Consider the following 16,364-nt stretch of genomic DNA (forward strand, 5'->3'; position numbering starts at 1 on the left):
ATCCAAACATAAGGGGAATTCAAAGAGAAACTGATAAAATTAAGAAGGGGCAGCATTTTCATGTCACCTCGAGGGTTGCTTTGTGAACACGTCAGGTGTATGACGAGATCAATTACACAGGAAAAATCGTATCTGGGAAACTTAAGTAATGCATTCGTTTTACGGAAACAAAAGTGTCAATGTTTGAAATTGCCGTGGCCGAACGATTCATACCAGGAAATAAAAAAATTGAAAATAAATACAAAAGTTAAAGAAAGTACAGCAACTGTTGGTATCAAAAATATGCTCCTCAGACTGTTTCTTGTAGCGTCAGAAAATAGTGTAACTCTAAAACTATACCTAAAAGTAAAATACAATGCAAGATCCGAGGTACATGAATATTCCACATTGATTAAGGGTCATTAGCATAGAATTATAATACCGAAACAATGCTCATTAGTGTAATCTGCATATTTGAATATCATTATACCTCGCATCTTGCACTAATAAAAAGTAAAATAGAATGGTTTCCGGTCAGTCTGTGAACAATAATAGAAAACTGCTAGATGAGAATATGTTGCCAGAAGGGGGTTTTCTGTGTTCCGCTTCTATTCCCAAAACATGATAGCCGCCGACATGTACAGTATGCAGTAACAAGCTGTATATCAACGATTTACTATACCGTGTTCCGCTCCTAGCAAAAAAAAAACCCAAAAAACATTGTGATTGCTGATAAACCCACATCTAAAGCATTTTGACGCAGTTCTACATCGCTGCTAAAACGTCACTTTATATTTCCTGCATTTCAAAGGCACTCAGGAAGGCTCTGCTGAAAAAAAGTCGTTTTCAACTTGGTAATCTGTGTAAGGTAACTCATATTATATATACTACAGTATTTACCTTGAATCAATATATATATATATATATATATATATATATATATATATATATATATATATATATATGTGTGTGTGTGTGTGTGTGTGTGTGTGTGTGTGTGTATATATATATATATATATATATATATATATATATTTGTATTTCACGAAGAGGACAAAACTACTGAAAAAAACATCAAAGCTTTCAGATATGCTTATGAGGTACCTTATACTCGATCGAACTATAAAAATAGGGACCAGCGAAAATGCCCCAACCGACCCCAACGGGATGGGCATTTGAGCTGGCCCTGCGCTTCAACGTGAACACCAACGTACAACATGAGCAAAATGAATGTTTTGTTTTTGTTTCTTTGTTCGTTGGCCCGGTTTTGCAAGGGTTTTTACAACCACCTTAAGTGTTTTTGAGGTCATACATTGAAGGTACTTGATCAACTGGGGGATCACCACACACAACGACTTCGTACCTTTTGTGTCATAGCGTTGTGAATACGTCACTGTATGTTTAAGCGCGACCTCAAAGAAAGCAAGGCCAGCGATCCCATACCTCAGCCAAGAACTCTTGCGAACGCTCACCAGACGACAGGGATAAAATGGCACCGTATCAAGCGTTTCGTCAGTATGGATTACCCGCTTACTATCCAGAAAACAAAACTGCGGTGACAGTGGACGTTGTCTTGGCGGGCATTTGCTGTGCAATTTTTATCCTCGCACTTTCGTTTATTGTTATCATACCGGGAATGCGCAATCGTGAGGTAAGTCTTACCCAGACAATCGTCATCGGGTCAAATTGCATTTAAAAAGCCATTGCCCGCTGATTTAGGCCCTATATTATCATAATGAAAGTTCTCGAACTTTTAATATTTACGTAGTTTCCTGAATTCTATTGTCTTTTCGTTTTACGAGTAACTTTCAATTTCAAGTTGCCGTGGGCATTCTGGTTCAAAAATACTATGCGGCCTGGGTGAGGTTCTTGACACCGAGTGTTCGCAGCGCACGTCGTTGATTACTCACCTCACAATTGAAGCCCTTTTTTATGTCTAACAAAGAAAGGGTTACTGTGATGTCAAGACACCGAGGAGGTAGTTGGTGACGTCCCTATGCCTGTAGGGTTCCTGTAAATATTATATGAGGGCCTTTCAAAGAGGCGAATTTGTCCGTTCTTAGTGGATTTGCATGTACTAGCTCACGAAACGGCGTCGCTCCGGCTTCTATAGTAACTGTGATTGACACTTCACGCATGCATTCTTATCGATTCTACTTACTTTTTTCAAAGCCGAAAGGTACAAAAATTATTCAGGCGAATACATAGCAGCACTGTAGGAATTACTAGCTTATTTTCGAGATATGAAGTCCCTAGCCACGGTTACTCTACAACCGTGATCTAGCGAAGCCATTGGGAAAGTTAAAGTGTAAGCACCTATGGTGTCCATAGTTTGAGGCACTGTTTTAAGTTTCAAGCGACATTATTACCGCTGGAATCATATGTTGGGGTCACAGTGAGGTCATGAACACGGAAGTCCCGCCAAGTAAAAAGAAACGCCCAACAACATTAAAACCGTTGTACACACGTCGAATGAATCATTCCTTAAAAGAGACTTTCTATGTCACTGAACTTTTGCCATTCGGAGTCGAGTCCCCCATGCTATACAATATCTGCATGAAACAAGGCACGTACAGCTGCATTCCACTCACACACCTGACTCTCCTTGTTCTTAGCTTTACTACTCAATTCAGGAATTTAGGTGATCGGAGTGCCTTAATGTTTCTTTGTTACGCCGTATCATGTTAGGACACATCGTTATCACACAAGTCAAAGAAAAGGGAAAGTTATTCAGTTCGTTCAACATTTGGATTTATAACTTATATGTCCTCATAGTCATATTGTGAACAATGCAAATAATTGTTAAGTCGAGGAGCTCTCTTCAAGTACAATATATATATATATATATATATATATATATATATATATATATATATATATATATATATATATACATATGCATATATCAATACATATGATAGATATATGTGTGTATACGTACATTCACACATACAGACAGACAGACAGACAGACAGACATATTACACACACACATACATACATACATACATACATACATACATACATACATACATACATACATACATACATACATACATACATACATACATACATACATACAGACAGACAGACAGACAGACAGACAGGCAGAGACAGAGAGACGGAGAGAGATGCGCTAACGAGTGTTTATGTATTTTCTACAGAGAATTTCCTATGTGATTCGAATCGGAATAAGCCTGTACATCGGAGCAGCAATCTTACGTGAGTCAAATATTCTTATAGTCCTATTAGTCTTTTTAACAAATTTAGAATATCACGACCAAGTACGTCAAAACAGATATCATAATTCATGACTTGCGGAAGGTGTTCAACTTAAAGTTCTGTCACTTTGGAATGAGGGAGTTTCCTCTTCTCGTTTTACAAAAAATATCTTTTTTAAGGAAACACCTTGCCAATAGCGTGGCAACGGAGATATGTATCACTGTGAAATTTCTAGTCGAGAGGAAAGTATCTTGAGTCCATGTAATATCGTTTTCGTATTGACCTACATCACCAGGATATCCCGGAATTGGTTTATTTTAGATGTTCACTGGCAAAACGTGAAAAAGATCGTGTGTCAGTAATGTTCATCTTGCGTCATACGTGATTTATGGATAAAACTCATCTAACGGTCTGGATGGCTGTCTGATATCGGGAAATGCCATGCCTTACACATGTTAAGAACGATAAAATGGGATCTTGATAGGATGAAAACACATTTCCTTATCCTTCTATGTCACATTTATTTAAGATTAATTAAACGATTAATATTGTAACACTAGCATATTTTGTGGCGCGACATTTCCTCTTTCAAAAATGTTCGCTTTATTTCTCTCGACTCTGCCTGAGTGTCCGCTTGTCAAAATCACTCCAGAAATTAATTTATTGATACTAATTTTACAGATAGCTTTCCGCACAATGATAGAGTAAGCCGCATCTTGTGTTTTACGACTATCACTGTCACTGCATCTCACAATAGATTGATTCATCACCTTCTCATAGAATGCATTAATCCTAATTTTGATACCGATCATAGTTCATTTCAAGTGTTTTCAATCAACTTCGCTAGCCAAGGGTGTTTTTATTCGGGCAGTGACTCTCCCTCAAAACAATATATGTTGGTTAGGATAAAATGTCGATTTTATTGTAATATGCAAAACATCGTTCCGTTCACGGATATGTTTTTGAAAATTACTATTACCTTTCAAACGCAGAAAAGGTTCGGCTCAGACATGGACACCGAGCGCAATGAGCCTAAACCATAGGAGAAGCTATATGCATGATATGGGCCTGGGATAAGTCATAGGACTGATTGTGAAATCGAAGTAAACGTGAAGTTTAGTGTAGATCTCATAGTGATTCAGCTGACAGCAATATACGATTTGCGTTGAAAAAGACTGCTTATACATGAACAGTTTGTTTTCCTCATAAAAAAAAAACCAGTTGCAAATTTTGGTCAAGACTGGGAGACAGCGGAAATCAAAACCAAAACCCAATACAAAGCATTTATTTCAAAGGAGATTAAGGCTTCAATAGGCGTCAAGATTGGACTTCGTAGTGTTAATGTTACTCTCAAAGGTAAGTCAGAGTTTTGAGAGTTTTTCTTTGATCTTTTTTTCATTTAAATTAACAATTTTCTGTTATTGATACACCTGTCCATGAGTTTTTAGCATTTATCTGTGACTACATTTAGCCAACTAGAATGTCTCCAGAACAAGTCGACATGTCGACAGGAAGGGCTAAGACGAGCAGTGAAAACTAGGCACGCCATACCTTTGTACATCAATCTCTATCCTTGCTAATTTACGAATACCCTGAATAAAACTAGCTTTATTATCTGTATAGTTTAAGATGACTACTTTGGTGAAGTACTGTTTTAATATAAATGCTAGGCTACAAGACCACATGGTTTCTGTTACGGCACTAGACACTACAGATTCTCTAGACTACTTTATTTCACATTCGTAATACTGATTCTTATCGCAACTTTCAGCATTTAATTATCGATTTGTCTTATAGGCGAACCTGTCAATCAAGTTGGCGAACAAATAGATTACAACGAGCGATTTACATGGGTTTGGGACCAGGGGCGCATCGGTTTTGGCCCATTTGGTGAGATTTTTCTCTTAATATGAGTAAAGATTTTCCTGTTGTTCTTTTATAGTCAGTATTATTCCTTCAGACAGCGTATCCTGAACAAGTTGTTGGAACTTTAGAAAATGTTAGGATAATTTTTCAGCTGTTTTTCACACTATGCAATTGTGATTCGACAGAATCTTAACATATCTACAACTGTAACCAGCTCAGTTTGGAAACACGTAGAGGCGAGTAGGACAGAAGAGAAAGGGCCATCATACAGTGACTATAGAGTTGCAGAAGGGAGACAGATCGTGTATGTGGGCGTATAGACCAACGGGAAAAAACACATGGACAAGATAGTGATGTCCTCAAGCATGTCGATAATTGTCGATGTGTCTATTGAATGTAGCTTCGTGAAAAACTTACAAACCCATTCAATTTTGACAAAGAATTGATCGATTCTAACCAGATTTACAAACAGTTCGAGTTTATCTTCACTCCATGGATTGCTTTACCATCGACTGCATGCATATACGTATACTAGATAATAAACAGCGTACCTGTGGTTTAAGGGTGGAAGTGAGAATTCGCTTTCAACATGTGAGTCTTTGGAGAAAAACATCTCTCCAGAAATATAACTGATACCCGTCTCCATGGTTACCGCTAATAAATCCCTACATTAGTCATCGTTGCGTTCACATGACTTCAGTCGTACAAATTCAAAACGTTTACGTCTTTCTCTCTTCTATTTCATATCCATTCAATGCAGCTGGTGAGATAAGCCGCGAATTCCGCGAGGCACAGTGGAAGGGATTACCCTACCCGATAATATGGATTGCCGAGTATTTCGTGTTAGATGGAGAAAACATTCGTTGGGGGCGCTCCTACAGGACTGCTGGATTTTTTACCCACCTGTGCTTGTGGTATACTGTTACTTCTTGTATTTTCCAGAATTTTCCTTTTAACATATAAAAAAGGCACTTTGTTTTATCTTTTTCTTATCTCCATCAGCTGTACCCTTATTTTAAACTAGTTTCTTGTCCCACCCCTCCTATCTTGTAGAAATACGTGATGTTGTGTAATGTCCAAAGATAGTGTAGGTAAAGTGAATTTTGGTCCGGACTAGAATTCAATAGTGAACAATATCATTGTGTTAACACTACGGAAGGACCTTGTCATATTAAAATAATCTCAACGTGCAGTAAGATACTATACTTCTTGACTTATATTCGTTCTTGGCCGTACAATACATACTCCAATGTTGGCAACCGGATACTGACACCTTGTGTTAACCTTACGGAAGGGCGATGACATGTTAAAAATAATCTCAACGTGTAATAAGACACTAGATTTCTGGAATTTTCCGGAGCTTGGTAATAGATAGAAGTACTCTCAATTTTGCTGTACTGCATCTCTACTCGAAGGCAGGTGGACACATTTCGAATAGGCCATCTTATACTACAGGTAATTGCGTGTTCACGTCAAATGGTGGAAATTGTGTTTTAACTTACTCTAATGTCCACGCCCACGATAAAGTGCTTGTGTGTCTTGTCAGGATTGTATGAGACAAAAAACAACGACAATTTGGTTTTGATTCCACTTCCACTTGTGTTGCTTCTTTTCAACCAGGTTTGCCTTTCCATTATGGCTTCTCACAATTGTGCTCTTTGGAATCATCGTCAGATACGGCGCCTACTTCCTCTTCATCAATGGAACCGTGTTGTTGCTTGCCAATTTACTTTTCGCGACGCTTCGCTGGGGACCGGAGCTGACGATACCGTTCAAAGATGCCGTTATACAGTTCCAATACGGATGGTGTTTCTGGGTGACCTTGATTACAGGTAGGGCAATCTTAGAGAAGCCAAATTTCGAATTACCTGTCTTTAAGAGGCATCGATGTCGTTGACTTTTTAATTATATATTTTGTCATTCCTTGATTTTATTTTGCTTTCGAAGAGGTATGTTGGAAAAGTTGCAGTTTATGCTCGCGAATACTTGAGATAGAATCCTTCCATTTGGAAACGTTGCCGCGCCGTTCTGCCTCGTAAATGTAGGTCCATAGTATGGCCGGCTATGAAACTATCATAGACAGATACAAATAGATCACATACCGGCTGTATACTACCATGTCTTGCCTCAACTAATATCCATTCTTACCAATTTTTCGGATAAACTTTGTACGAAATCGGAAATCGTATATTACATGTAGTTGTCGCTGTTGCATATCGTTCACATACTTATGATCAGTGTGTGAACGATATGTCTGTCTGTCGTACTGCGACGCACTGTCCTATTTAGCACAAGTCCGAAACGTGAACTTATGTGTCCACAACTTTCTCCGATGCCCCAACTTTTCCCACCACTTAAAATCACCGGGGAAAGTTGTTAGCTGTGGAACTGCCGCAACGTCAGTGTAAACTTCGAGGTTGCACCGTTCGCTGTTTTCTGCTATTAAACGACTTTGCCTGCAGCCCTTAAAAACTTTCTACCGTCTCTGTATCCTATAGGCTTCCTATGCATCGTGCTCGGTGGACTGATATTGCTTTTAGATTATTACCTCCCGGCCGAAGTCGCCACATTCTTCGGTCATGACGTCATCGAGAACTATGAAGAGTGTTTTGTCGAAGAGTACAGACAGGTGAAGCCGCAAGAAGGTAAACCCCCCTCACCGTCAGAACAGAACATACCTTCAAACGAAGGCAAAGTCCGGTTCGGCATTGACCGTGGTGCACCGCCACCTGTGCCAGCACACCGAGGTCGAGGACTGAGTCACGAAACATAGAGTTAAGTGTACCAAAGAAGGCCACAAAGGGTGCCCCCAACAGGGTGCCCCCACCGCTTCCAATGCTGCCGCCACCGGGACCTGATGATGACGATATTTATGGCGATATAGAGGTGAGGAACTATTATATAGTTTAGATACAGTAGGCCCTAATGTGTCCCAAATATATTCCTCTGGAGAACTTCAAAAAACGTCGGGGTAGGGGGAGGGGGAGGGGCGACATTACCATGATGATTTGTCGAGCAATCTTCGATATTGTTCATTCTAGAAGGTTTATTATCTAAATCTGCTGTGCTTTCCTACACGATCTTCACGATCTTTATAACAGAGCTCCATAATAGTAAGTGTCCTCGTTATGTGAGCTGTTCGGTTACAAATAACCCGTTTGTACTGAGGATGAACGGAAAGCTTTGCCTTCAATTTTTATTTCATATTTTTGAGCATCCATCAAGTATACCTATAGAAATATTTGTCGCCCGTTGATAGCGCTTGAGAAATAAAAATTGACTTTTTGTAAGGAATCTCAGAACACGTCCCAAAATTATTAGTCGTTTAAAGATGTGACACACTCAATGTGCGTCTTACTATAATTCTATCATCTCACATTTGACAGTACGTACCGGCTCTACGACCCAAAGCCGGCCATCGCAATGTCCGTAAACCGAGATCAGCGCTCAAATCTTCCAAGCCTGCGAAGGCCTCCACGGGAAGGCGGGGAGTTCGCTTTCAACCATCGGTACCAGAAGATGAAGAAAACGAACAAGATGACCAGGATTTCTACGCAAACGTTCCGCTTCGAAACCCTCGTCCCCCTCCTATCCCTAAAAAGGAAAGGTGAGACAATCAACTGGCAAACCCTCCTCTGAAGTGTTATTTTACACCAACAGCAAGTATTCATATTACAATTCATGAAGCACTACCTGACTACACCTCAAAATGAAAAGACAGGGTTTAACCAGGATATATAAATTAAGTCCAAAAAGAAAACTTCATACCGGGGTTTTACATTACACAAGGTTGGCAAATAGTGAGAACACGATTGGAACTAATTTGGGAGAATCGGATCTTCATATTTTTCAAATTTCTCAAAAGTGTTGGTTGCCGTAGAGCTGAATGTTGCAATATTACAAATTACTAATAAAAACAAATTATCTCAAATTAGTTTCAATCATGTTTGAGTAAAATTGGCAGCTTTCTAGTCATCTGGCATGCTTTACGCAATGAAAGAATGGCGACATGGGTATCCACAAGTATAAATCAGTGACTTCAGAAGGGCAGATCCCTCTCGATAATTTCTACCACAGACGACTTAAAGCTTCAAAAGTCATACCGACGACTTTTAGCCCTTCTTGATAAATGATTTTTTAGTAATCGCTTGATTACAGAGACAACTGAAGTATCTCATCCGTCTTTGATGCTATGATACTGGTTACAACGGGTTGTTTGGTATATGACCCGATATCTATTCAAGGTGTTGTCTGGCATCGCATACACCAGGAATTTTCAACCAAAGCATAACTCTTCCATTTCTTGCTATGTGTCATTTGAACTGATGACATTATTTCTGCGATGTCTATAAAATCCAATTAATCCAAAATTATTGATGTTTCCACAGTGTAGTCCACCCAGTCGGAATGATCATCCGATTATATGATGTATGTACAATCTTTCAAAATCAAACAAACTTCACTAGCATTTCTTGCTGTCAAATGGGAGGACCAAACCCCAACACATTTTAATCTCTGGGCCGGTGTAGGGAGGGTCACTTTTAACTAACTGCTACTCAGTTTACTTTTTTCTTATTAATTAAGTTCTGCATTTTATACCTGGGGGTTGGGTACTGGCAATATCTTCATATGGGGTGTGGCACCCGAGTTGACAATATTTAACACAAATTTTCTAAAGATGTGACCGATTGTTGGGAATTTCTTGACAAATGAGGGGGGGGGGTTAAGGTTATTCTACTGCATGTGAAGGTTTTCCTGAAGTATAGCGGCATTTCCTTTGTTACTGACCCTCTATTCATAATTTGAGTTCTAAAAACGAATTAATTCCGAAATTTGATTCAAACTCCAATCTTTAACGTCCACATTCACACTGTATTCCAGAAGTGAGTGCTTTACTCTAATTCATAATGGATGAAAAGAGTTTACATTTTTTGGTGTGAAAAGGTAACCCATTCGGGCGGCACATACCCATGCACCTTGCTATGGGAGTACCCCCAGCTAGGGAAGGGTTACACGTACATTTGGAAAGCACAACACCTGGACTATACATTTAAATCGGCACCGGTATCTCTACGTCACAAAATATCGACCCACAAGAAAACACTGTAGGAACTTTTGATTTGTTTGGAATGTTACAGGGTACCTTATCACTCTCGGAACATAATTCACATGAATCAATATAATCTGTGTAAGCTTATGTGAGCGTTTTTGGTGAAACAACGTTGAATAATTTCCCTTTTATTCTTCCATGTCAACAGAGGGCGCTATCGAGGCGTGGACAACAAAGGTATGATGTGATGCGACTCCGTTGCCTGGATCACCGGTTCACCATCGTTCACACGATCTTTTGACTTATGCAAATCTGAACCAAACCCTCGTTGATAAAACCCAAGACAAGTTTGTTGTGTGTAATATGTCAGCAATATTTTGTCTACTGAGGATATTTTCTTCCTTGTCTTTCATTTTACCCGGAAACAAACACTGCATGAAAACACAATAATACAGATAAATCCACACTAATGAGTTGACTGTATTATAGAATAATATACGTGAATTCACATGCATCCACATGAATACAGGCTTGCTGAATACAAGCGATGGATTATTGACTGTATTCATCTGTATATGCACTCTCCAGCTAAGGGACTGGTCAGTTTCTTCGGCCTGGGGGGGGGGGGGGGGGGCGGTGGATTATTTTTTGCCGACGTCAAAAAGTGGCTGACCCCCCCTATTCCAAATTTTGAAAACAGGGTGAACCCCCTATTCCAAATTTCTAAAACAGGGTGACCCCCCCCCCCGGCGCGACAAAGGTAAAACAAAAGATGGACATAAATTATATATATATATATATATATATATATATATATATATATATATATATATATATATATTATATTTTACATTTTACATGTATTTATATTTTAAATAGTCATTCTATGTTTTAGTGAAATTGTTGACATGTCAGTTGTAAGATAGGAATTTCAAAGTGTCAATCTTAAAGTTTAAATATAGTACATTTTGAATGAGCTGTATTTTGAATGAGCTGTGAATGTATTTCACACTTTCTCTGCTTAACCAGATGTCCTGAACTGTTTGTACAGAAATGGATGTCAATCATTAATATCAAAGAGGAAAAAGCAGTGAATCAAAAACTTTGATGGGTGTTAAGACTTGCCAAGCATCCAATTAAATCTACTGAGGAGCCATAGAGAGCTTTTTTAGCCAAATCTGATGTGTACAGTGTCTGAGAGGACCTTTTCTTGTGTAACATTGAAACCATAAAAGCACAGCTAATAATGACAAAAACTGCCTTTTTTAACTGTTATTTTGTTCATAAAAAAGCATCTTTCTACAGAAAACCTATGAAACAAAGGAAAATCATTGCATCAATGAGAAGGAAAGATATCTTGTCATTTTTCTATCTCTAAAATAAGTCACTGTATCAAATATATATTGTGAAATATTTGTGCATGTTGCTTTCTCATACTGAATTCTCACAGAGAGAACAGAAAAGTATCAGGAATTTGTCATCCTTTCATATGAAATGCAGATTTCATAATGGTACACTTTCACTTAGCAAACATCAAGATATCTCTGAAAGTATGGCGCCCGAAGGGCGCGCCAAAAAATATGAAACATCCTGATATCTCTGATATATATGCCTTGTATATTAAAGTCATGCACCTGAAGGGCATGCTGAAAGATGTATGATATATTAAAGTAATGAGCTTGAAGAGCACGCTGAAAAATATTTAACATACAGATATCTCTGATGTATGTATGCTTGATATGTTAAAGTTGGGCGTGCTGAAAAATATGACTGATTATTAAAGTTACGCGCCCAAAGGGCGCGCCGAAAATACAACTGAATGATGAATTTTGTGGCTGACACTAGCATTTTAGGCAATGATGAGCCTGTGTCAAAATTCAAAAACACACTGACCCCCCCCCCTATTGGGCATTTCAAAAACATGGTGACCCCCCCATCACCAAAGTCAAAAACAGGGTGACCCCCCCCCATGAATCCACCGGCCCCCCCCCCCCAGGCTGAAGAAACTGACCAGTCCCTAAAATACAGGAAATAATCCATGCAAATACAGTAAGTATTATTGGGTTTTCATGCAGTGAAACATTTCTCCACTCGTCCTTTTAATTGTCCTTTAATTGAAGGTTTTATCTACCCTTACAGCATTAATCATGACGTTTTGCCACAGTCGTAGTTTTAAAGGTACCTAAGTTAGCTATGTTTAACCACTCCAAGTACTGAAGTATAAGCTACCTGGTGTGCCCTGGACAGGAATCACAGGAATAGATTGCTGAGTACAGTAGCAAATCCAGCTATCCAACACACAACCCTAGGCAACCTCAATTGAACTACATGTACTACACTGGAGCAAAGGAAGAGATGACAGTTACAAATGCTTGAAGATATGACCGAGTATACCAGTAGCAGAAATACGTCTGTAGATGAACTGATGTCAGGGTACAAAACCTTACAACAATGTCTACTTTATAAATGCATTCATTCATGTCCCTATGCAGATGAACATCACCAAGTTGCCATACTGTAGATTTCAGCTTGGACACGATGACCACAGTCACCTGTGTTCTTGTTACGTGCAGAGAAAACGAACAAAAGGGTGAACTCAGCAGTTAACGTTTAAACAAAATTTATTACGAAAATAAAACTAATTGCTAAGTCAGGGATAGAGTACAAGCTTTAAAAGTGTACAGACTACTTATCTCAGCTGGGACGGCAGAGCTCCAGTCTCAGAGTTGTAACAGTCAGTCGGATGAATGAACAGTCCTTTGGCTTGCAGGCTTGAAACTGCACAAAGTCCACAGTATAATCCAGCGTTGGCAGTGAAGGTCTTGAAAAGTCTTGAGAATGACTACTGCTGGAGTTTAGTAACACACAAGAGACACGATCCCAAAAGTCTGACTGGAAGCTGTGCACGTCCCTTTTATAAAGGCATATAAGAACAATCTAGAACTTTTATTGACATGCTAATTACTGTTCTAAAATTATCTCCCTTACACAACTAATCAACCTTTCCAGAACATTCCAAACATGACTAATTGAATTCAAGGTTGTTAGGTCATCAAGGGCAGTGACCTTGAGAATGTTCTAGACTAATTGAACTCAGGTCATGATGAGTGTGGGGGTAAATGACCTACATAACACACCCCCTCTTCAAAAAAAGAAAATTTTTCAAAGAAAAATCTTTCTTTTACAAATGTAATCTTGAAAAAATTTAAGTACTCAAAATTTTTTTTACTCTAAAGTAAAATTTCTTGAAAGTGAACAACAATAACTCTAAATACGAGAGAGACAGTCTGCAATTAAATTGTCTCTGCCTTTGATATGTCTAATATCAAGATTAAACTCCTGTAACATTAGACTCCATCTTAGCAATCTCTGATTTTTGCCTTTAAATTTCTGCAGAAAAACAAGAGGGTTGTGATCAATATAAACCACTATTGGCTGATTTGAAGAAGTAACATAAACTTCAAAATGCTGTAAAGCTAATATCAAAGATAAACACTCTTTTTCAATTGTAGAGTAGTTTCTCTGGGATTTGTTAAATTTGCGTGAAAAATAGCAAACAGGATGATCTACACCATGACTATCCTCTTGCAATAAAACAGCACCAGCAGCAGCCGTATCACTAGCGTCCACAGCTAATTTGAATGGCAAAGTGAAATCTGGTGCAGACAACACTGGAGCACTTTGCAGTATGGCTTTAAGTGTATCAAATGCCTGTTGGCATTGCTCTGACCAAACGAACTTTACTTTCTTTTTAAGTAAGTTAGTCAAAGGCTCAGTAATTGTGGAGAAATTTGGACAGAATTTTCTGTAGTAACCAGCCATACCGAGAAAGCGCATCAGTTGTCGTTTGCAGTTTGGTATGGAAAACTTGAAATGGCACTGATTTTGGCATCAACAGGTTTTACCTCACCCTGTCCTACAGTATGTCCGAGGTAAATCACCCTCGCCCAACCAAACTCAGATTTGGCAAGGTTGACAGTCAACATTGCTTTACTCAGTCTCTCAAAGAACTTCCGCATGAGCTTGATGTGTTCCTCCCAGGTGTCACTATACAGGACGACGTCGTCAACATAAGCTGCACACCCGTCTAGCCCGGATATGACGTCGTTGATCATCCGTTGGAACGTTGCCGGAGAGTTCTTCATTCCGAATGGCATCACCTTGTACTGGAACAATCCGTCTGGTGTAACAAAGGCGGATATTTCACGAGCACGATCCGTCAGAGGGACTTGCCAAAATCCCTTCAGTAGGTCAAATTTCGTCACATACTTGGCTTTTCCCACTCGGTCGATGCAGTCATCAATCCTTGGGATTGGGAAAGTGTCTGTCTTTGTTAAAGTGTTGACCTTCCTAAAGTCCGTGCACATACGATAACTGTGATCTGATTTGGGAACAAGTATGCACGGCGAACTCCAGTTACTTTTACTGGGTTCAATAAAGTCATTGTCCAGCAGGTATTTGACTTCTTCCTGGAGATATTTCGCTTTTGTTGGATTCAGTCTGTATGGATGTTGTTTTACAGGCTTACTGTCCCCAACATCAACGTCGTGATAGATGACGTTCGTCCTTGTTGGAACATCTTTAAACAGGTGTTTATATTCATGGAGCAGTTCTTTCACCTGTTGTTGTTGTTCTGGCTGGAGGTGTGCCAACTTTGTAGACTCCAGCTTCTCCAGGATTTCTGAGTTCTGAAGCTTGACCGAGCCCAGCTTTGAGTTTAGAGTATTTTCACTCAAGTCAGTTTCAGTATCACTATCTTCATAATGGTTTGAACTGACTGCACTGACAGGCTGAGTTATAGTAGGATTATCCCTATCCAAATATGGCTTAAGCATATTTATGTGACATAGCTGTTTTTGTTTTCGCCTGTCAGGTGTTGTTATGATGTAATTTAAATCACTCAATTTCTTATCAATTAGATATGGCCCAAAGTAACGAGCATGGAGTGGTTTGCCAGGAACCGGAAGCAGAACAAGAACTTTTTGACCTGGTTCAAACTTCCGTTTTGAGGTGTTTTTATCGTATTTGGTTTTCATTGACTGCTGAGATGACTCAAGATTTTCTCTGGCTAATTCACATGCTTTAGAGAGTTTTGTACGAAAATCTGACACATATTGCAAAATATTCAGACAATCATCATCGTCTGATAGGAATTTCTCTTTAACGAGCTTAAGTGGGCCACGGACTGTATGTCCAAATACAAGCTCAAATGGGCTAAAACCAAGAGACTCCTGAATTGACTCTCTAACAGCAAAGAGCAGAAAATGAATTCCTTCATCCCACTGCTTCTCAGTGTCAAAACAGTAGGTCCTAATCATGTTTTTCAAAGTTTGATGAAATAGCTCAAGAGCACCCTGACTTTCTGGATGATAGGCGGATGACCTATACTGTTTAATGCCTAGCTGATCCATTACTTATTGAAAAATACCAGACATAAAGTTGGAGCCTTGATCGGACTGGACACATTTAGGGAGGCCGAATAAAGTGAAAAATTTGACTAAAGCTCTCACTATAGTCTTTGTCTTTATGTTTCTCAGTGGTATGGCTTCTGGGAACCGAGTTGATGTACACATAATTGTCAACATGTACTCATTTCCTGATCTTGTTTTTGGTAGGGGCCCAACACAGTCTATTAGTATCCTACTAAATGGTTCTTGAAATGCAGGAATTGGCTGTAAAGGGGCCTTTGGAATGGTCTGATTTGGCTTTCCTACCATTTGACATGTGTGACAAGTTTTACAGAAATGTGCTACATCCTGCCTGAGATTAGGCCAATAAAAGTGACTGAGAATTTTATGATAAGTTTTCCTGACTCCTAAGTGACCAGCCCAGGGGTTTCATGGGCCAGGCGCAATATTTCAGCCTGGTAGGGCTTTGGAACCACAATTTGATGTTTTATAGCCCAATCGTCATCAACCAAAACGTCTGGAGGTCTCCATTTACGCATGAGAATACCAGATTTTGTATAATAGGAAACAGAGCTATCTGAAGTTTTACCTTCATCATCTACCCTGTCAAACAAAGACAAAACATCTGGGTCTTTGTGTTGTTCTGCAATGAGATTTGATCTAGAAAATGTCTGACTTTGGTCAGCAGAAGTTTTACTGGAAGTTTCAAATCCACGAGGGATAACGGAATGATCCGTGTCAAACACCTGACTGAGAAAGGTGTCATTTAAGTCAACATCTGTGACATTATTTTTGAGAGTATTTTGATTCTCGGAAGTTTTCTTTGACATGGCTCGAGTA

At 39.1% G+C, this 16,364-nt stretch overlaps 1 protein-coding gene across 1 annotated transcript; it reads left to right on the plus strand.

The window, feature by feature from the left end:
- The first annotated feature begins 1,391 nt into the window (after positions 1-1,391).
- Positions 1,392-10,739, plus strand: LOC139139593 (dual oxidase maturation factor 1-like). The gene is made up of 9 exons (XM_070708479.1): positions 1,392-1,630; positions 3,143-3,200; positions 4,422-4,556; positions 4,998-5,090; positions 5,827-5,980; positions 6,687-6,898; positions 7,565-7,952; positions 8,453-8,673; positions 10,325-10,739. The coding sequence occupies exons 1-7, from the start codon at positions 1,469-1,471 to the stop codon at positions 7,837-7,839; spliced, it is 1,089 nt and encodes a 362-aa protein (XP_070564580.1). The 5' UTR covers positions 1,392-1,468; the 3' UTR covers positions 7,840-7,952; positions 8,453-8,673; positions 10,325-10,739.
- The last annotated feature ends 5,625 nt before the right edge of the window (positions 10,740-16,364 follow it).

The sequence above is a fragment of the Ptychodera flava genome, chromosome 9, assembly GCF_041260155.1.
Source record: "Ptychodera flava strain L36383 chromosome 9, AS_Pfla_20210202, whole genome shotgun sequence".
NCBI lineage: Eukaryota > Metazoa > Hemichordata > Enteropneusta > Ptychoderidae > Ptychodera > Ptychodera flava.

What these genes read in the sequence shown, in the direction of transcription:
- LOC139139593 (XM_070708479.1), top strand. Translation starts at nt 1,469, where the DNA reads ATGGCACCGTATCAAGCGTTTCGTCAGTATGGATTACCCGCTTACTAT. An exon ending in CATCGGAGCAGCAATCTTAC is followed by an intron (nt 3,201 to 4,421) that starts GTGAGTCAAATA and finishes AAAAAAAACCAG; the next exon opens with TTGCAAATTTTGGTCAAGAC. An exon ending in TTTACCCACCTGTGCTTGTG is followed by an intron (nt 5,981 to 6,686) that starts GTATACTGTTAC and finishes CTTTTCAACCAG; the next exon opens with GTTTGCCTTTCCATTATGGC.